Below are 22,479 nucleotides of genomic sequence, written 5' to 3'. Positions count from 1 at the left end.
GCAATATGCATCAGTTGATTTACATGTTCTCTCCCTTGCCTCTGAAGATACCTGTAATTATAGTGATTGAGAGACTGTCTCATTGTATCATAAAAAGATGGATTTTTGTTTTAAGGAATGGCTTTGGGATAGCTGAAAGTTCCACTGTCCAAGTAAAATCCGGCCTGCTCTCTTCCCCTACTAGATTACAGGCCTAATTCATTGTTCATCAGCACTGTCTTTCCAAGAAAGACAATTTCCAAGAAATTGTGGACTAGCCTAATGAGTTAATGAGCCTAATGAGTTAACCATCAACTGGATGTTATAGTCTGTAAAATAGATTCTTTATATATGTGTTTTTACCTGTGTGGACAATTAGGCCAAATAATTCAGAGAGATTACAGGGTTTGATACATACAGCACATTAACCAAGAAAATAGGCGTCTGGAGGACAGGATCCAAGAATAAAGAGTTCCTTGTCCACTTGGATCCTGGCAGAGACGTTTTTCATGATCATGGAATGTTGATAAGCATTCTTTGATAGACATAAATTTCCCTGTGTTATGAATTGCTTGATATTAATAACCAGATAACTGTTGAACAAAGTAATATTTAAGCTATCATTCAAAGAATCCTGCACAGTATTCTTGGGAGATACCTTGTTGGAGGAGGTCTTCTATGGTTGCATTTTGCTACAAGTCACATTATTTTCTTATAATCAACAAACAGGAAAATATGGTAGGAAACTATTCTCTGCTCCTATCAGTCAGTCAATAAGCATTTATTAAGCACTTATTGTGTGCCAAGAACCGTTTTAAGCACTGGACTTTATGAAGAGGTAGTTTGTAGTAAAATATCGTTTCTGCAGACTCTGTTTTCCTTTCTTATATTTTCAAAGATATTCTCATATTTGTGTAGATCACTTCCCATATACTGTAGAGATGAAAAGGTAGTCAGTGGTTATAGATACCTTCTTAATAAATCAATCAATAAACACTAATTATGTGCATGCTACATGCCAGGTACCATGCTAAATGCTGGGAGAACAAAAAATGGCAAAAGATAGTCCCTGCCCTCAAGTAGCTACAATCTAAAGGGACAGAAAATATGCAAACAAATATATATAAAGAAAACTTTATATAGAATAAATGTTGTTGTTGTTGTTTGTCCTTCATTCTCCAAGAGAACCAAAGCATCAGGAAGGTGATGCCATGACTTGTGAGTGAATTGGACTTAAGTGAGGGAGGGCTGTGCAGAATAAACAGGAAATAATTAAAAGAAGAAAGGCATTAGAATTAATGGGAGTTAAGGAAGGATTCTTATAGAAGGTGAGATTTTAGTCGGGACTTAAAGGAAGCCAGAAAAGTCAGTAGTCAAAGCCGGGGGGAAGGGAGCATTCCAGTAATCCTGGGTTAAAATTTTGACTCTTACTTAATACTTGCTTGTCTTTTAGTTCCCTTCTCTGTAAAATGCTGGGGTTGGTCTACATGGCCTCTGAGGTCCTTGCTAACGCAATGATCCCACCTGGAACCTACCTGCCTAATTACCTCCAAAAGAAAAATATTCTCTCCTCTGAACACAGACACATGCCCTTACTGTGTCACTCTGGCAAATCTCTTCATCTCTATAGCACTCAGTTTCTTCTATCAAATGAGAAGATTGGACATGATGATTCCTAAGGTCTGGACCAGCTCTTCCTAGCATGGAAAACCGTATTCAAATTAATCTCCCAAATGTGTTGTGAGGAAGGCACCAAGTAGTCTGTATAACTATAGAAACAACCAATCAATACTCACGTATTAAACATCTACTATGTAGTCAGATGCTGTGCTAGACTCTGGCAGTAAAAAGACAAAGATGAAACCTTATCCTGGAGAGGATCTTACAAGCTACTGGGGAAGACACCATATACATAAGTATATTCAAAATAGAGGAGTAGGGACTGTACCTGGGATTTCCTTAGTACAGAGAACTTTGAGATGAACAAACTCCTTCCAGTGTTAAGTTGGCACCTTCTCTGAAACTTGAAGTCTTAGAGAGTTGCCCAAAACACTTTTGTTAAGCTCACAAAGAGATCAAGTAAATCCACATCCCTGGTGGCCATATAATGACTTAAAAAAACCACATGCTAACATTATTTATCCTCTATTGTATTTTTATTTATTTTCTTAAATATTTTCCAATAACATTTAAATCTGATTTGGGCCACATCAAGCAATGCTGTGGGCTGCATGTAGACATGTTTGATACCTCTAGCCTAGAGCACTGAGAAGTTAAATGATTTATGCAGGGTCACTTAGGCAGTATATGTCAGAAGTAAGACCTAAGCGCAGGTCTTCATGGCTCTAAGGCTGCCTCCTGGTCCACAAGACCCCACTGCTTTACATCAGAGTTACGACTTCAAAGCAGGCTTTCACTACGCCTTGCTGTTTCTCATTTGAAATATGTACAAAACAAACATAAGGGGTTGTTTTTTTTCTTGAGGAGTAGTGGAGGGGACACTAGCAGCTAGAGGGATGGGGAAAGGTTACTTTTAAGGTAGCACCTGAACTGAATTTTAAAAGAAACAAATACATTGTTTCTGTGTATGTGTACTGGCATGTACAAAACAATACCCTTCTAGTACCAGACCATATCTGAAACAATTATTCAATTCCATGAAACTATGCCTTAAAGCTCAATTAAATATGACTACTATATATCTTGGGTACATAGAAAATGACAACATACAAAGAAAATCACTAGGACTTTTTTTGGCCCACAGTTCTCAAAGTTAATTTACGTTATCACATACTGAAGGGGGTTTTTTTAACCCTAAAGTTAAAAAAAATGTTAAGAAATGTGCCTGAAATCCACGAGGGAAGACATACTTTGTGCACTCCATGTTCACATTCAAATCATGCATGTAACAGAACCTATGGTATGAGCTCAGTACAAAATACTCTGGCTACCAGATTAGACCTAACACATGTCTTTGGGGAGTCTTTTTCAAAATGTGTTGCCTGTTAGGCTAAGCAGGCAGTAGGAATGACCCAGACTGGAACCCACATGTTTTACCTCTGCTGTCATCTCCTACTGCCCAGGGCATTATAAGCACTGCTAAACCACAGAGATCCTTTTTCTATTCATCCCAAATCCAGCAGAACCTGAATGATTCCGTGAGGCAGTCTCTGCCTCTCTCCCAGATGTCAGACAGAGGCAGCTCAGCAGATGCCACGGCTGGACATGGGATAAACCCCAAACACTTACTAGCTTGCTCTTTCTAGGGAAGTTTGCTGTTTTGAGAGCTATGAGAGCAAGGCATAGTAATTTCAAATAAAACAAATCAGTTGCCAAATTATCCATATAGTTTAAAAGGCGTTTGACTGATTGGTGCAAGCCAGTTTCTAAAAGATGTGGCTATAAAACTATGCAACAAAATTAGAGCACAAAGAAGGATTTCCCTTCAAATAAGATGCAGATCCCTAAGTTTAGAGAAGCAAAACAAGCTTATTACCAACAATAGGATGCATAGTTTTAACTCTTTCCTCTTTATGTTCCAGAATGAGTTAGCTTTCTTGAAATTCAAGTAGTTCCATCTAGTCTAAATATTTTATAAAGTATCTTAATAAGAACTGAACAGAGTAGTGTTTTCTGAGCATGCTAAACAAAAAAAGCTAAGAACTCACTGGTGATACATTAACAACATTGCAAAGAACACACTGTTACAATGGAACATCAGATTAATTTTGAAACATACTTTTTTCAGGAGAAACATGTGACTTAGACTGTCCCCTCACAAGTCTGCATGTTGATCCATCTCCCGCACAGACGCCACAGTTGTCTTCCTTGGCGTTGCTCCCAAGCTGTCGATCACATCCTATTGCCTGCCAACAGCAACATCACAGTCAGAGGGAAAACAAAGCTGTAGTAGACATGGTCAGGTTTCTGAAATATTTTGTTTATGATGTTATCCTTTTCTCTTTTATTAGTTGGCTTCTTTTGGTAAGAACACATCTTTATAACTCTGAACTATGAAAAATGTTACAGTATAATGCCATTTTCATGAAAAAGTCATAATGATTAAATATATCATAGTAAAGTGTTTTTGCACCAATATTCAAGAATTGCTTTCCTTATTCTTCTCAATGCTTAAATGGCCAAATCCAAATACTAAATTATCCATTAGGAATAGAAGCAGGATAAATTTTCTCTTGAATTTTTTGTTCTTAAAAGGTTAATTTGTAAGAAAACTTATTACAAACCACAATCATGGGAATAAATGAAAATTACTTGTTTCAATGACACAGTCTATGGTTGGAAACTTTGTCAAGGAGCTTTGTATCAAAAGAATTTGGTAATCAGAATATTACTGTACAATAAATGTTTATTTTGAACATTACCTAATGTATATCAGTTATTCTGTGGTCTGCTTTAGTAAAATAATACAGCAACATCTTCCAGAACTGAGCCATCAAAATCTATGAAAAGTATATAAAACCTTCAAATCTAAGTTTTGGAGCTTTAAAAACAGAAATTAATTTCCATAAGCCATCTGGGGTGGTATACATGGAATCAACTGAAAACATTTCATTACAATATTATAATATCCAAAATAAGTAGTTGCTGTTTAAAAGATTTCTACTTTCTTAAATCAATTGGATCAAGAATATGGAAAATCAAAGTTAAATAACAATTAAGGAAGGTATGAGGAATGATTATGCCATATATGGAAATTGGGGTAACAGAAGAACACATTTCTGAAAGCATCTGTCTAAGGTGCTGAACATAATGTTACTACTTCAGGGTATCTGGAACCCCATTCTTTAAGCTGATAATACCATATTGCTTAATGAATACTAATAAAGACAGAGTAATTACGACATTTAGTCCTTGATAAATAAACAACGGTCACATCTCTCATCTTGGTGACTTCCCTAGTATGTGGTCTGGTGCTCTGCATACTGAGTACTTCAAACATTTATAATTGAATTTGAAGATGCAATTGATACATGTATGTGATATACTATTCAAATTCCTGAAATCTCAATACTAGATACGTTGCAACAGATGAAGTGTCACAGATTATTTTTTCTAGGCATCTCAGATTCTTCTACCTATGTCCAGACTAACTCATGTATAGATTTCTACTGGGGGCAAGCAGTGTGACACAGTGGAAAGAATGTTGAAATTTGGAGCCAGAGGAATGAGGCTTGAATATTGGCTTTTCCGCTATCTGTATGACCCTGTACAACTCACTTAACCTTTATGAATCTCAATGTGTTCACAGGTAAATGAGAGTGTTAAATGGTACAACTTGAATGGCCCTACTCAACTCTAAATCTATGGTCCTATGGTCTTACTTTTTATTTTATGCTTTTAGCTGGAACCCTAGATCCACAGTTCTTTTGTTTCTATATTTTCTTTTAATGATTTTATCATTTTCCTTGAGTTCATTTGTTACCTGTATGCAGGTAACGCCCAAATCTCCATAGCCTGTCCTAACCTTTCTCCTGAGTTCTGGTCCCATATTGCCAACTGTCTGCTAGGTTATCTTCACCTAGATATCCAACAGATATTTCAAATTCAATTCAATGTCAAAAAGAAAATTCACTATTTTATCCCCTCAACTAATCTCTATTCCTAACTTTTCAATTTCTATAGAAGGTATCACCATCTTCTAAATACCCTGTTTCTCTATCTTGGAGTTATCCTCAATTACTGGCATTCTTTCATTCTCTAACTCCCTCATATTCAGTCAATCCCACAACAACAAAATACACAAGTAAAACCCATGCAGCTAAAATTAGAAGAAAAGAAAAGGAAAGATTTTATAGCAAGTGTCTCTGATAAAGGTCTAATTTCTAAGATATATAGGGAACTGAGTCAAATTTACAAGAATAAGAGCCATTCTTCAACTGATAAATAGTCAAAAGATATGAACAGGCACTTTTCAATGGAAGAAATTAAATGTGTCAATAGCCAAATGAAAAAATGTTCCAAAATCACTAATAAATAAAGAAATGCGAATTAAAACTACTCGGAAGTACCACCTCACACCCATCAGATTGGCTAAAATGACAGAAAAGGAAAATGACAAATGCTGAAGGGATGTAAGAAAATAGGTAATAGCAATATTGTAAAGATAATCAACTCTGAAAGACTTAGTAACTGATCAACACAATAACCCATCACAATTCCAAAGGACTCATGATGAAACACACTATCTACCTACAGATAGAGAGTAGAGAGCCTACAGACTCAAGAGTACTAATGAAAATGGATTTTCTTCTCTCTCTATCTCTCTGATAATATAGAAATTTGTTTTTCATGACTATAAATATGTGTAATTAGTTTTGTTTTTTCTTGCTTGCTCAATGGGTGGGAGATGGGAAGGGAGAACAGTTGGAACTAAAAACAGAATAAAACTGAATTTTAAAATATTTTAAAATGATTAACATGCCATCAATGACTTCATCTAAATCAATGACAACATGCTAGATAATAACTAACATTCATATAGGACTTTAAAGCTTGAAAAGTACTTAACACAAATCATTTTTTCATTTTAGACACACAATAACCCAGTGAGGTAGACACTCTAAACGTTGTTATAATTTTACTGAGGAGGAAACTGAGGCTTAGAGATATTAAGTGAATTCCCTATCATCAGACAGTAAGATAGGGTCAAGAGTGAGATTTGAACACATATTTTCCTGATTCTTTCACTGAGCACTGTCTATTATACCAAATTACCCCTATTGGTTAAGGAGAGATCCCTGGGATATTCTCTCCAAGTCAAGATGTCCCTCTAATTTAACACTTTACTCACACATTATTCACACATTACTCAAAAGTTCTGGTTATTCAAAAGTTCCCCAAACAGCTAACTATAGTCTAATAAAATGAACATCTGACTTGTTCACAAGGACATCATAAGTCATTTTTCAAATGACTTGCTATACGCTAGGCACAACATGTCTATATCCCCAATAGCATCCCCAATATCCCAGAGCAGTGACCTTATAAGAAAAGAAAAGGAAAGAAAGAAAAGAAAAAAAAGGAAAAGAAAGGAAGAAAAAATGAAAATAATTCAGCTTACTCTGTCTTTAACGACCTCATTCTGACTTGCAGTGGTCAACATTTTTCTTTCCAAAAGACCATCATTCATTCCTTTAAAAACATACTGGAAATTTCCTAGGATTTGAGGTCAAGTTCCCCAGCCTATAGTTTAAAGAATCCATTTTCTTCCTACTTTTTAAAAGTCAGATAAAATGTGCCCATCTCCAATAACATCTCTCTAATTCTTCTCAATTTTTCAGAGATCACTGATAGTATACCATTCAATAATCATACTCACTAGTTGAATCAGTACTTTGGGATGTAGTTTGTTTGGGTCTGGTGAATGAATTAATGAATGAATGCAAAGCATTTTAAAGTGTTAACTATGTGATAATAATCGATATCTAACTACAATATCTATACAGTTTCTACCTTCAAGAAGCATACATTCTAATAAGAGATATCACATACAGGGGAATGGTGGCCTGGAATAGGGTATTTTGGCTTGGCAAGTTACAGGGATGGTGGCTTAAGCCATAGGGGATATTCTATTTCCAATAGCAATGGCATAGTTCCTGAGTTGGAAAGTAGGCATGGGAGGTGGGGCAGGCATACTGAGCATGTAGGCAAGACAATGGTGAAGGTATTAAATTAAGAGTAATTTTAAGGGACTAAAGAGACGCAGTGGGCCATGTAAAGCACTCAACAATCAGGATAATTAGGGGGTGGGATGCAGGGATGGAAGAGGTAAGGGCTGAAAGAGGTAAGCGTTCCAGGACATGATGTTTGGTCGAGAGGGCCAGCACTGTCAAGAAAATAGCTGGGTGTTCTCCTCTTACCTCTTCATTTATCTTGGCTTTAAATTCTCTGTTAATCTTTTCCCTACCATCATTCCTTATGTGAATAGTATATACATAAACTTCAGTAAGATCTCAGAGAGGGAAACAAAATTGCAGGAGTACAAGATTGATTCAAGACTGTCAGAAAACACAATTGAGATACATTGTGAAATACAAACTAAATGAGTGAAAGGTCAAGGGCAGTCAAATAAGGATACCGAAAAATATCAATGGGACTACTGTAACATTAAAATGTATTACTGAAAATTTAGCCCATGAAAATTAAAAGACAAGCTTCTATGCTCATAAATGGTGAAACTTGTCCTCATGTCAATACTTGTCTGCCCAATCTAGATTTATGTAATTTTTCACTTTCCTGATCAGTCTTAAAGATAGCATTCCCAAAATAGCCAGGTGGTACAGTGAACACAGCACTGGGCATGGAGTCAGAAGACCTGAATTCATATCTGCCCACAGATACTAACTAGACATGTGATCCTGGGGCAAGTCACTTAACCTGTCTGCCTCAGTTTCCTCAACTGTAAAAATGGAAATGATAATAGCATCTACCTCCCAGAGACTTTCTTTCACCTTTCTGTACCTCTAGAGCTTAGCACAGTTTCTGGTACATAGTAGGCACTTAGGAAATGCTTGTTTCCTTCTTTCCTCTTCTCTGACGATCCATCTCTATCATGGTGTAATGAAAAAAGTGGATTTGGGGTCAAAAAGCTTTGGTTTGAATTCTAGTTCTGTTATTTACTACCTTAACTTTTAGGGCTCCAGGTTTCTTCATCTCTACAATGAACTGATGATGATTAAGGCCCCTTCTAGCTCTAAACCCTATGTATGTATGACCTGCATCTTATCCCTTCTTACATCTTTTCAGAAACTGTACTTCATATTCATTCCTTATTTCTCTACAGAATTTTCCTTTCTAAAAATGCATACCTCCCCCTATCTTGAAAAATCATTTGGTTTTATTCCTCACTTTTTCTTCTCTAAACACCACATGCTATGACTTTTCTGATCTGTAAATTGGCTTTCTAAGTGGGCCTATCAACCAGAAAGGGAGTGCCCTGGGCAAACAATTGAACCCAGTCTTTGGACCTGGCAGATATTCCACTGAGTTTTAATAAAATGGAATTCTGATCTATAAGTCAGCATCACATCTCTCTCTCTCTCTCTCTCTCTCTCTCTCTCTCTCTCTCTCTCTCTCTCTCTGTCTGTCTCTCTCCCTCGTTCTGTGTGTGTGTGTGTATGTGTGTGCGTGCGCACACAAGTGTGGTTTGAGTGAAACAGAATCTAATTAGTCCTGAACAAACTGATAAAAAAAAGTAATTTTTGACCTTATTCTTCTTCATACCAGACCCTGGGCTCGTGCAGGAGCCAAAAGTGTAGCAACATGTGAGGCCTCAACTGAAAACAGTCTGCCAGTTTCATCTACCATATTATGACAGTGTAGACCAGACTAATTAAAAAAAAATCAAAGTAGAAGGAAATCAAGAGCACTTTGGAGTCTACTACTCATGTACAGGAACAAAGGAAAACATGTTTTCATTTTCAGATTGTTTTCCTTGGACTGCTTCGCTACAGTTCTAAACAGTACAATCTGTGTATCTGTGTTTGGGGATTGGGAACTGGGCACATGATGCAGAAGTGATTTGAATTTGAACATTGTTCATTTAAAGCAAAATGTAAAGAAAATAGATTATATAAGACATATTCAGGTAATTTAACTAGCTATCAAGTTTGCTTCCTATTAGAAGACACAAACTTTTCTTCTAAATTCACAAAATAATTAAAAACATAGTCAACTCTTGAATATTTGCATAAATGGAAACTGACATGACTACAGATAATTTTAAAATGCCTAAAAATATACAAAGTTGGCTTGGGGATACAGCAGGCCTACCGCCTACAGCTGGGAATCCTGCCATGGGAAATAAGTCATGGCCCTGAACCAGTTGGGATTCAGGGAAAAGGAACTGTGAGGCATGTCAAAAGGTGGTATGCTATGGTGGAAATAGTGATGGACTAGGTGTCACAATGCTTGGTTTCTAATCCAGGTACTCTAGGGAGTATTTCCAATCTTGCTAGACATTTCTAACCCAGTTATCTCATCAGTATCTCAAATTCAACATATAAAAATTGTTCATTGTATTTTCCCTCTAAGCCTGACCCTTCCCTAAACTTATTTAGTTTGATATAACCATCATTCTCCCAATCATCCAGCCTAAAAATTCCTGAGTACTCCCTGATTCTTCCAAATCCTCATCTCTCTTCTGCTCCTTCTCTAACTAGATGCTAAATACTGTACATTATTCTTCTTCCCCAACAGCTCCTGAATTTATCCATTCTTTTATTGCTAAGCCCATTACAACTACACTATCATATTTTAGGCTCTTACGTCTCATGCCTATACTACTGTTACAGCTTCTCACCTGGACTTTGTGACTTATGTCTGTTACTTCTCTAGTTCACCCAACTGCCTAATCATCATTTGGTACCACCTTGAATGCTACTGCAACCTAAAACAGAAATATATTTAATATTGAATTAATATTTCCTTAAAACTTGTTCCTCCTTCTAACTCTCCCATTTCTATGAATGGTATAAGATTTCCACTCTTGAAATCTGAGGCATCTAATCAATTTATCTTCCTTGTGTATGGATCACGTCAATTCATTGTTCAAAAACACTCACATGTTCCTCATCGCCTACTGAATAAAGTCTAAACTCTTTAACTTGGAATTCAAGATTCTTTACAATATGACTCCAAAATAACTACCTGTGAAACAACATCACATATGACACCTCTTCACATCCTCTAAGTACCACTGGAATTGGGCTGCTTGCTTTTCCCCGAACATGACCCATTATTCATCACTTCTATGACTTCCCTTGTACAAAACCTTTTAGACAACCTATAAGTATTTCACATTCAATATGTCTCATATTCAACAGTGACTAGAACACAGTAAGTGCCTAATAACTGTTTCCTGATGGACTGAATGGTCCAAAATAGCACTCACAATCTTTCCTGTTAAACTCAGATCTCCTCTAAATTTCCCTTTGTCATGGTACAGTGGAAAACATGTTCACTTTGCAGTTAGATGACCTGGATTTGAATTCTAGCTCTGCTACTTGCTAGTTGTGTGACCATAGACAAATAACTTCTCTGGGTCTCTATTTCCTTATCTGTGAAATGAAACCATCAGCCTAGAAAACTTTTAACGTCCTTTCCAGCTTTAAATCCACGATCCTCTTGGCAACCTTGCAGTCTTCCTTTACCATACACACTACCTTTATTCAATCAGTTGCTAGATCTTACTAATTCTAACTCTATCTTCACATCATGAACCCATATAATTTTCTTCATTCACAAGACTACAACCTCAGTCCATCACCTTTTGCCCCCATACCTTTCTCTTCACTCATACAACCACCACCCTCCTTTGTCACCTTTTGCCTAGACTAGGACTTCTTAAACTTTTTCCACTTGCAAGCCTTCATTGGTGCTGTGTAGCCTGAGGGAATGTGCAGTGCTAAATGTGCATGCTTTGTGTTCAGAACCAAGGCTACAGTGAAGTGGCTCCATGCAACATGGGCAAGTGCTGCCAGAAACACCTTGGATTCATTATGTATTTGAATTTTTTATTAATTTTTGGTCATTGCATGTTCAGAAACCTTCTATTGTTGCCAAATTTTTTGCAACTTGTGGCCCACACTTTAAAAATCACTGGCCTAGACTATTATAATAGCCTCCTAATTGTAGTTGAGCCATTTCAGCTTTCTGTGACCCCATTTGGGGTTTTCTTGGCAAAGATACTGGAGTGGTTTGCCATTTCCTTCTGAAGCTCATTTTACAGATGAGGAACTGAGGCAAACTGGGTTAAGTGACTTGCCCAGGTTCACACAGCTACTAAGTGTGTGAGGCAAGATTTGAACTCAGGTCCTCCTGATTTCAGCACTCAGGCTGGTGCTCTATCCACTGTGTCACCTAGCCATTTACCTAGCCTCCTGATATGTCTTCCTAATTCCATTCTCTTTCTTTTCCAATCTATGCTTCCCCAAAGTACCAAAAAATTCTTCCAAAAGCAAACACCTAACCATGTAAATTCTCTGTTCAAAATCTTCACTGCTTTCCTGTTATAAAGAAAAATACAAACGGCTTTGGTATTTAAAGCCTTCCATATTGGCTCCAACCTTAACTTCTCAGCCACATTTCATACTTAACAAATTTTCATAAACTCTACATTCCCAACAAACTGGACTGCCACATAAGCTACTCTCCATGCCAGAAATGTACTCCTTAACATCACCTTCCAGGACCTATGATTTCTTCAAAGATCAACTATGGCAGTACATTGTCCACGAAGTCTTCCTTGGTTAGTATTAGTTCTTGTTCTCTCTCTCTCTCTCTCTCTGTCTTCCCCATCACCTCTTAATTTTCCTTGTATTATACTTATCTGAGCACATGTTTTCTTCCTCCAACAAAATGCAAACTACCTGAAGGCAGGGACCATTGCTTTTCTGTCTAAGTATCATTAGCACCTAGCATAGTACACTTAATAAGTGTCAGTTGAATATAATTCTGTTGAACAATTTATCTCTTCTTCCCCACCTTTTAAAATCCTACCTTTCCTTCAGGATTCAGCTTATATGCCACTTCTTCCATGGAACCTTCTCTTAGCACTTTGTTTATACAGGCATATCCTGAATAACACTGCCCTAACCAACACTGCTTTGCAATAACATCATTAACACCTTGTAACTATATGCCACCATCATGTCCTGAATCCCAATATAATGTCTTTTGGTTCACCTTCCCAGGTAGTGCTGGCTCCTGTTCCCTACACCACTGGCTAAATACTCCCCACTCTGACACCTCTGGCTCCATTCCTATGAAACAAACTATTCCTTGTAATGATGTTTTTCTTAATAACATGCGTTTGGGGATTCAATTAATGACACAAGGTGGGGCTATTTCTCTAAGTCTCTTATAAAAATAATCATTTTCTAATTCATTAGGATCACAGATTTAGAGTTGGAAAGGTCTTCAGATACCACTTGATTGAAACTCATTTTACAAATGAGGAAAGAGGCTGATGGAGGTTGCCACTTATTTAAGGTTGCAAAGGTAGTGGAAGAGGAGGATTTGAATCTAAGTGCTCTGATCTTAGAATTCATGCTCCTTCTATTGTGCCATGAATGTTTTATAGGAATCTGTATACATATATTCTTCAACTCAAAGTCCTACTCTGATCTCTCATCTTGGCAAAGTAATTACCACAGGTCACTCTGGATTCTAAGGGACTATATGATGGCAAAGCAAAAACTCTGTCGTATCTTAATGAGATGGTGATACTTCAAATTAAGGCCTGGTAATGGATTGCATGTCTTTGAACAATAGGCTAGTTAAGTTTGAAGAAGATAATAGATGGTTGGCTACCAGGTGATTTTTTTTAAACCAAAGCAATTCATGGAACTAACTATGAAGACATGGAGGATTACAATTTGCATGAATCTACGTGGAAAGAGTAACCACACTGATGAGTTATCTTGAAGCACTGAAAAAATGTTCAAAAATTTAATCTACTTTATTAATATAAGAACAGGCATAGGGATTTCTTAAACCTTGTTATCACCTCTGCATCTGGCACAATTCAATTCAATTTAATAAACATTTACTAAGCACCTAAAATGTGCAAAGCATTATTAGGTGCTGAGGATACAAACATAAAAATGTTATACAGCCCTTGAAATGAACAAGTTTATATTTTACTGGGGGAGGGGTATATGTGTGTGTGTGTGTGTGTGTGTGTGTGTGTATGTGTATGTGTATGTGTGCGTGCAGTTAGGTCTGGAAAGGTAGGCAGGAGCAAAATTGTATACTGCTTCAAAAGATAAGATGAAGAATTTGCATTTTATCCTAGAGACAATGAAGATTTTGGAAGAGGGGAGTCAAATTATCAGAACCACATCTCTATAAAAGGAGTTCTTAACTTGGAATCCATAAACACAGTTAAAAATTTGGAGGGGTGTGGATAACTTTGTCTAGATAATTGATTTCCTTTGTAATTCTTTGTATTTTATTTTATTCATTTAAAAACATTCTGAGAAAGGGTCCATAGGCTTCACTTGGACTGCAGAAGGAATACAAAAAAGGTTAAGAACCTCTAGGCCTAGGATATTAATTTGCTAGGTATTTGAGGGATGGATTGGGAAAGAAAGAAAAGACTGAAGGCAAAGTTGTCATTGTTGCTCAACTCTTTGTGACCTCCATTTTTGGTTTTCCTGGCAAAGATAGTGGAGTGGTTTGCCATTTCTTTCCTCAGCTCATTTTACATATGGGTAACTAGCAGAGTTAAGTGACTTGCCCAGGTTCATAAAGCTGATAAGCGTCTAAGGCCAGATTTGAACTCATGAAGATGAGTCTTTCTGTGCTTTCTGTGAAAGCAACAAGGCTACTGCAAAAGTCTATTTCATAAAAGAAATTATGATGTGCACTCCTTGAGGGGCAGGGACTGCTTCATTTTTGTGTTTGAAGCCTCAGCAACTAGCATGTGGTACATCATAGGTACCTGATTAATAAATTTCTGTTGATTAATTTGATAGAGTAGGATAGTGGCTATGAGAGGAGGGAAGAGGATGTATGCCAACAATCAAACAATCAACAAGAATTTTTTTCAGTGCCTATTATGTGCCAGGCAATATGTTAGTCTACAAAGATAAAAGGAAAACAGTACTTACTATCAAGGAGGCTGCATTCAAGCAGCAGAAACAGCAACTGCATCTATAGATATATTCAAAAAGTATACAATATAAATACAAGGTTATTTAGGTGAGGGGGGAGCCCTGGCAGTTGTAGAGATCAAGAAAGACTTCATGTACAAGGTGGTGCTTGAGTGGAGTCTTAGAAGCAACTAGACTAGGTAAGAAATAATATGGAGATGAGACTTGGCAAGTAATGAGACGTGAGATGGAAAAGAGAGGAAAGGGTCAAGGTCAACTCCAAGGTCAGTAAATCTCAGTAAAAGAAAGGATCCAGTAGTTAGAGCTGGCACTCTCTGTAAACAAAAATCCCCTACTTCATCTAAGGGGAGAAGAGAAATGATCCTATTGCCACAAATCTTTGGATTTCAATAACTCAATAAGCATTTATTAAAGAACTAATCTAAGCAGTGGGGAAGATTTGAAGATGAGTAAGACATGCATCCTGAATTCTAAGAGATCATAATTTTTGGTCGGAATAAGATAGACAAAAATAACTATATCATAGGATAGAATGTCCCATTTGTTATAAAAGAGATACAAAGTACTCTGAGGGTGCAGAGGAAAGAGAAATTATTTCTGGTTGGGAAAATCTGGGAAGTCTTCTTAGAGGAAGGTTCATTTGATTCGGATCTTTGATGGCAGGTAGGATTAGGGGAGACTAAAGGGAAGGTTAGGAAGTTAGAAAATGGGAAAGTATTTCAAGTAAAACAAACAATAAAGGTGAAGTTTTTTTTTCCTCCATAGATTTATGACAGCCTGACCTCTGAACACTTGGGAGGGTTTTAAAGACTAAACTAATGTAGGTGGAGTGGATCTCTCTTGAAGGTTTTAAAAAAAAAGGCTAAATAGAAATTCCACTCTGCCCTACCCTACTCCTTGGAACCTCTGCATCTAAGTCGACATATAGGAGGCCCAATCTATAGTCACAACCATGGCAAAGGTGAGATTAATAACTACATGCCCTGGCATTTTCCTGGGTGGACCACTGAAGCTGATTAACATCCTCTTCTGTCATTTCTAAAGTATAACTTAAAATTCCACATGAAGACTTAGTGTAGATACATTAGCCTTTAATTTAAGAAAAATTCTCTGCATATTCCTTGTTCAAATAGAGAACTGGGATGGGGGAATCTCTCCCTACTCCATATGCTTGTTGGGGAGGCTGATGTGAGGACAAGGCTGAGCTGTCGTATTCTCCCGGAATGGAAGCAAAGAATCAAGCAAAGGTCTTTGGCTACATGTTATGAAACACTATCCCTTACAAACCCCATAGAAAATTACTTATCTTCTCATTACAAAACTACAAACTCTAAATCCGATACAGAGTGCTCTAAATGTACCATTGAACAGCTAAGCTATTGAATGTGGACCTTGAGACCAATTCTTAAAGATATATAATCTGAGGGACATTCCATTAACATAGTAGGGACAAAATAATCACAAATACCTTTGGGCACTGAGGATACTCAACCAATCAACAAGTATTTAAGCACCTACTATGTGCCAGGAGCTGGGCAAAAAGAGAAATAATCCTTGCCCTCTGGGAGCTGGCATTCTATGGGAGAGACAACATGTATTTTTATAAGCATAACACAAAAGCTATATGACATAAATACATAAATTCAGCATAGTTTTTATTTTTGGAAGGAATGTGCTGGCAGCTTGGGCGGGGGGGCTACAGATTAGGAAACATCTTATGGAGAAGATGAGGCTTAAGTTGAGCTTTAACTAATAATAAGGCAAACAGTCAACTGACAGTCTTCTTTAACATTCCTTTGGATATATTTCACCATTAGGTTCCAGGCAAATGCTGGCATCAGTCTTCCATACTGGATATACAGACTCTAGGCTAAAGATAGGGTGATCACAGTTTCTTGCAATGGAGCACCCTCTGCTGACTGATTCATGAGGTGGCATTTATCTCAGACCCAAAGACCACAAGTCTTAATTTACTATGGAAACATTTTATGTGAACAAGCTCCAGGTTGAAAAATGGTATAAGAAATGATCAAAGCCGACTATATGACAGGGCTCAGGACCGTATAAAGAGACAGCCATTACTTCTGGCCACTAGCTTTCCTTTGCTCTGGTTTCTGCTCTCTGCTGCAGCTACCCAGGTGATTTTCAATGGAAGCCATGAGGGTTAGCCTTCCCATTGCTGGCTCTTTTCAGAGTAAAAAGGAACCAAATGCAACCATTATACGTAGACTAGGAAAATAGCCAAAGGAATACATAGCATTCAAAATAAACTAATTACACTGAAATACTAGATTGCCAGAAATAAAAAGAACTTTAAGGAAGGACCGCTCCAAAACCACTATCTTAAAAATGAGGAAACAGCAAGGAAGTCACTTGTCCAAGGTCACATAGATAGCAGCACAGTGAAAACTGGAATCCAGGGACACCTAGGTAGAGTGCCAGGATAGAGTGCCAGGCTTGGGGTTAGGAAAATCTGAGTTCAAATCCAGTCTCAGACACTTACAAAATGTGTGACCCTGAGCAAGTCACTTAACCTCAGTTTACTTATCTATAAAATGGGGATAATAATAGCACCTATTTCCCAGAGTCATTGAGAGGCTCAAATGAGATAATATTTTAAAGTGCTTTGCACAGCACCTGACACATAGTAGATACTACATAAATGTTAGCTATTGTTATTATCATCTCTTGGCTTCCAGTCCGGTGATCTTTCCCTTACATCTTACTTTAGATATTAACGAATATTGTGGAAGCCAGCCTCAGAGGCTGGAAGACATGGATTCAAGTCCTAACTCTGACATACACTAGTTATGTGACCCCGAGCAAGTCCCCTCCTCTCTTTTAGGGCTCCCAGCAATTCTCTAAATTGAAAAAGGGGCTGCCTTGCCTTGGTGGAAAGAGTTTTCACCTGTAACAATAAAATCCTAGGTCTGGTCTTGTTTCCACTCCCCCTTCTCTGTCTCCTGTCACTTCATCTCCCCAAACACATAGAGGATTTAATTAAGGGAGGAGGAGATGATAACCACAAGATTGATTGAGAAATTTAGAATTTGTTATTTTTCTTTCTTTTTTTAACAAAACTTCTACCAAAACAGATTAGCAACTTTTCTATAATTTATAGTGTTAGAGAGTCACTGAGTATTTAAGTAACTTGCCCAGGGTCACAGAATTAGATCTAGGCATACTCAGGTCCTCAAATGGAGCTATGATCTCACATCTGCCCACACATGCCACTATAATCCATGCATCCTTTTGGGAGGAGGAGAGGAGGTGTTTTTTTATAATTAGATTCAGAGACAGAGAGAGAAAATAGAAAAAAAATTAGAAAGAAGAGAGTGTAAGAGAGAGAGAGAGACAGAGAGAGGCAGAGACAGAGAGACAGAGAAAGAAAAAAAGGAGGCAGTGACGGGGAGAGACAGAAACAGAAGTTTGCCTCTAACATTAAATTCTGATTATAAAGGAAAAATAACAACAGGAAAAAAGGTGCAATTTAGAACTGAACCTGAACCTGAAATGTCCTGAGTTAGTTTGAGAAAAACCCCATAAGACAAATTTCAGTAGTAACTTTAAATGAATAGCCAGCAAACTTTATAGTGCGTGATTTCCCTAAACAGAAAACTAAAATAGTAAATTTGAGAGAAGAAGGTTGGGGAATAAGTAGATCATACAAGAAGCTTGACTTCCTAAACAACAACATCTGAGATGGCATGACTCATTTTTCCCCTTTCAGAAAATGTTTACACTAGAATATACAGGATATGGAAATTTTTAATTAAAATATTTGGGGAAAATTTGACAACAGGCTATGAACCTGCCTTCCCAAAGTATCATATCATACTCAATTCCTATTTCATTCCCACAAATTAGAAATTGAATACATGATATATGAAATCTAAAATCCTACAGTTAGAAAGGACCATAGAGACTATTTGGTCTAATCTCTACATTTTACAGACGGGGAAACTGAGGCCCAAAGAGTTACTGTGATTTGCCCAAAATTGCACAGCTAGTCTTAAAGCCAGAACTAGAACCCAGAGTGGTGTAAAAAAGAGAGTCTGAAGACTTAGGTTAAATCCTAGCTCTGACATGCACTAACTTGATGACACATAGCAATTCACTTTAACTTTCTCAGCCTCAGTTTCTCTATTCGTAAAATGTAGATAACTTGGGATTGTTATAACAAAAGCAAAGCGCAAAAAAGCGTTTGTTTAGGTTTCTTTTTGACTCCTTCAATAAAGACTAAGAATGAACCGTCAGAAAAATACCCAGAGTAATTTATCTTTGACAGACTCCAAGAAAATGGATCTTTCATCCAAATGAATACACTTTAGCCCTAGTGCAGTTGAAAATCCAGCACAAACATGTTTGTGTGTTGGTGCCTGCCAAAGAGGTAACTCCTTTCCCAAATAAGGATGGGATGAGAGTGACTGTGCCTACCCCTATTATAAAAATAATTAATCTCCCAGCCTCTCCTGGAGACACATTTTCTTCTTCCATTTTGTAGTAATTTCCCACTTTCCATGTTTCAACCTAATTTCAAGTATGGTATAATATACTGATAGGGTATAATGTCAATAATTGCACTGATGTCTGCATCATGTCCTCTCCCTGACTCTACCACTAAGTAGTTATGCCACCATGCTCTTTAGTTTCCTCTTTAACAAAAGGAAGCAGTTAAGCTATATCACAGAGCTGAGTAGAACACACAAGTAAGAGGTCAAAGAGAATTCTGGGAGGCTTATACAACTTTTGTGTCGCTCTATTAATCTATATTGCCACTGCCATTTTATCACTACTCTATTCCCTCATTAGTAGCAGTAAAAATCCTTAAGATAGTTTCAAAAGATTGTCCACCTACTTGGTTGCTGTTCTGCTGTTTCAGTTGTGTCTGACACTTTGTGACCCCATTTGGGGTTTTCTTGGCAGAGATGCTGGTGCAGTTCGCCATTTCCTTCTCTAGCTCTTTTTACAGATGAGAAAACTGAGGCAAACAGGTTGACATGACTTGCCCAGGGTCACACAGCTAGCATGTGTCTGAGGCCACTTGGACACAGGAAATGAGTCTTCCTAACTTCAGGCCCAGCTCTCTGTGCACTATGGCGCCACTTAGCAGCCCCTACTTACTTTAGTGACAAAAAAGGTTGGTATCAGCTGGCTACGAGAAAGCATTCTTATCTGGGGTGCAGCCAGGGAGAATACTCTGTGGTTTAGTGAAAAGATCACCGTCAGGAGACCTGGGTTTGAACCCTAGATCTACTACTCACTACCTGTGTGACATGACCTCTCTGTGTACCTCAGTGTCCTCAACTGTAAAATGAATGAGTTGGCTTAGACAGCCTCATTGAGCTATGTAAACTCAATGAGAGCCATGCCAAACTCTTATCTATACTTTGCTCCTTCCCTGGGCTCTGTACTTACTATTTTTTATGATTCTTGAATGAATCAATGAACAAATGAATGGGTTGCAAAAAGTGAAGCTGCCTAGGGTCTTGGGCTACCTCACAACTCACCCTTATTTTTTAATTGTTTAATGAATAATAATAAATGAATATTATGATGACGAATGAATAATATAATGAATAATAAAAGAAAAGTAACTATGTGGAATGTGATAGGATTTTACTTCCAAAGGCTATTCACTTAATCTCTCTGGGTCTCCACTTCCTCATATGTAGAATAAGAAAGTTGGTCTAGATGCTAGATGCTCCAGACCTATATGAGCCTCCCGTGCTTCAAGAAAGCACATAGTACAGTGTGCAGTCACAGGACCAGGATGTCAATCTTAGCTCTGCCTTTTACTGACTGGGTGACTTCTAGCATGCTCCTGCTCTGACTTGGAGCTTCCGCATCCATAAAATGTAATTTCTATGAATCAAAGCGCAAGAAACTGCACATCTCCAGACAAACTGTCATAGTCCAGGTTCTAAATGATGAACCCCTGAAATAGAGGGGAGCATGCAGCAACACTTCTCCAGGAAGACACAGGCCCATCAAAACAGGGGAAAGGTAACACTGCCGCTGGACTCCAAGAGAAGCTGATGGAGGTCCATAAACATCTCACAGACATTCATCTCGCACTCTGGACATTTCTACAGATACTTCCATCACTCCTGCTCTCTGTGCTTTGTATTTGGCCAAGGAGCAAGATTTAAATGAAAAACAGGAATACAGAAAGTCTAATTTCATTTTGACATGGTCAATTTAAAATCTGTTAGATTCAAAAACCTTCCGTTCTTAAGCACATATGTCCATTTAAATGTTATTAGGGAATGGGCAGCAGCCGAAAAACATACTCCCACCCATACAATTATAAGACAACAGCTGCAGAGCCCTGGACTGCTTCATGTTATTTTTTCTCATTCCAGAAGGGCCTATATTACTCTCAAGAGAGTATGAATGGTTGGGATAACCATACTTCTCGGGCGCTGGAGGTCTCTCTCTGGCTTTCATCCAAGAGTTGACATCCAAATGAAACCCTGTGGTCAAGCACAATTCCTTCCACAGGTATAAAACAACAGATGAAATGGTATGAAATCTGTAGATAAAATGATGGTCTAACCTATGAGTCTATGGTCTAACCTTGGAGTAAAATGTTAATTTCTCTTTGAAGAGTCAGACAGTGACTCTTCCCAGGTACAATAAACTTCAATCACAGATAACCTGAGTACAAATCTTAGATTTCCATTGACTATCTGTGTATTTCTGGACAATTCACTCAATCTTGCTGGGCCTCAGTTCCCTCATCTATAAAATGGTCATGTGGAATTAGATGTCTGTAAAGTTCCTTCCAGCTCTACATCTACAATCCTACAATCCTTACACATGGATTTTTATAATTACATTTTGTATGTTATACACACCAAATACATGTGTACTATATTTGGAAGAGCATTGGATTTGAAGTCAGATATTTGAGTTCAAGTGTTAGGTCTGCTATTTACTATTCACGTGATCTTGGGCAAGTCATTTGGGCTTGAATTATCCTGATGAGTAAGTGAGTGTCAATTCACCTAATTTCTGAGCTAGTAATCCCCAGACCATGCTTTGTATCCCATTCAGCCAAGTGCCAGGAAACCTGAGTCTACCAGACATCTTGCCACTGACTCAAGCATACACCTATTATCCCTCTACCCCTGTCTTGCTTCTTTTGGAAACAGTAAGCAAGCCAATACTATCATTGCTATTATAAAAGTTGTGACAACAGACACTGTCCTATAGCTATAATAACAATCCTAGCACCTCCCCAGACCAAACCTCCCTTTGTCAGTCAGTGTTCTCTAATATAGGTTGTCTCTCCCTATTAAGCTTTTGGAGGGAAGGGACTGTCTCACTTTTATGTTTGCAATTCCAGCATCTTGTACAGTGGCTGGCACATTATAGCTCTTAATAAATGCTAAATTCATTCAATCTCTGTATTCCTTCATCTATAAAGGGAGAAAGGTGGCCTAAGTGATTTTTAAAGTGTTTTCTGGCTCTAAAGCCCATGATTCTCTGAAAATAAAAGCTATCAAACACAAGCTACAGCAATTATACATGCTACATGTCTAGAAGAGATGGTGTGATATAGTAGAAAGATTACTGGACTTGGACAATCAGGAAGCATCTGGGTATGTCTTGGCTTTGTTAATTAATTTACTTTATTATTTACTAGCTGTGTAACCAAGGGTAAGTCACTATATTTCTGTGATCATCAGCTTACTCACCTTTAAAATGAAGGGTGTGGGATATGTGCCCTCCCTATGCCCTCTAAAACTGGATTCCATACATAAGTCACTTCCAAGCTTTGTGTCTAGGTTTCCTCATTTGTAAAGTGGAGGTAATAATTTCAGACCTTGCCAGGATGTTTTGATCAAAATACTTTATA

The 22,479-nt window shown here is 37.7% G+C and overlaps 1 protein-coding gene across 2 annotated transcripts in view; it reads right to left on the bottom strand.

Moving 5' to 3' along the window:
• Positions 1-22,479, bottom strand: part of ADAMTSL3 (ADAMTS like 3) — a 567,152-nt gene that overhangs the window by 238,954 nt on the left and 305,719 nt on the right. For both annotated transcript variants that reach the window (XM_020966068.2, XM_020966078.2), the window contains exon 7: positions 3,719-3,845. In XM_020966068.2, coding sequence (XP_020821727.1) covers positions 3,719-3,845 — 127 coding nt within the window. The remainder of the gene's footprint in view (positions 1-3,718; positions 3,846-22,479) is intronic.

The sequence above is a fragment of the Phascolarctos cinereus genome, unplaced genomic scaffold (assembly GCF_003287225.1).
Source record: "Phascolarctos cinereus isolate Bilbo 61053 unplaced genomic scaffold, phaCin_HiC Scaffold_3;HRSCAF=262, whole genome shotgun sequence".
NCBI lineage: Eukaryota > Metazoa > Chordata > Mammalia > Diprotodontia > Phascolarctidae > Phascolarctos > Phascolarctos cinereus.
The sequence above is the reverse complement of the archived record's forward strand: the minus strand, read 5'-3'. Positions and strand labels throughout refer to the sequence as shown.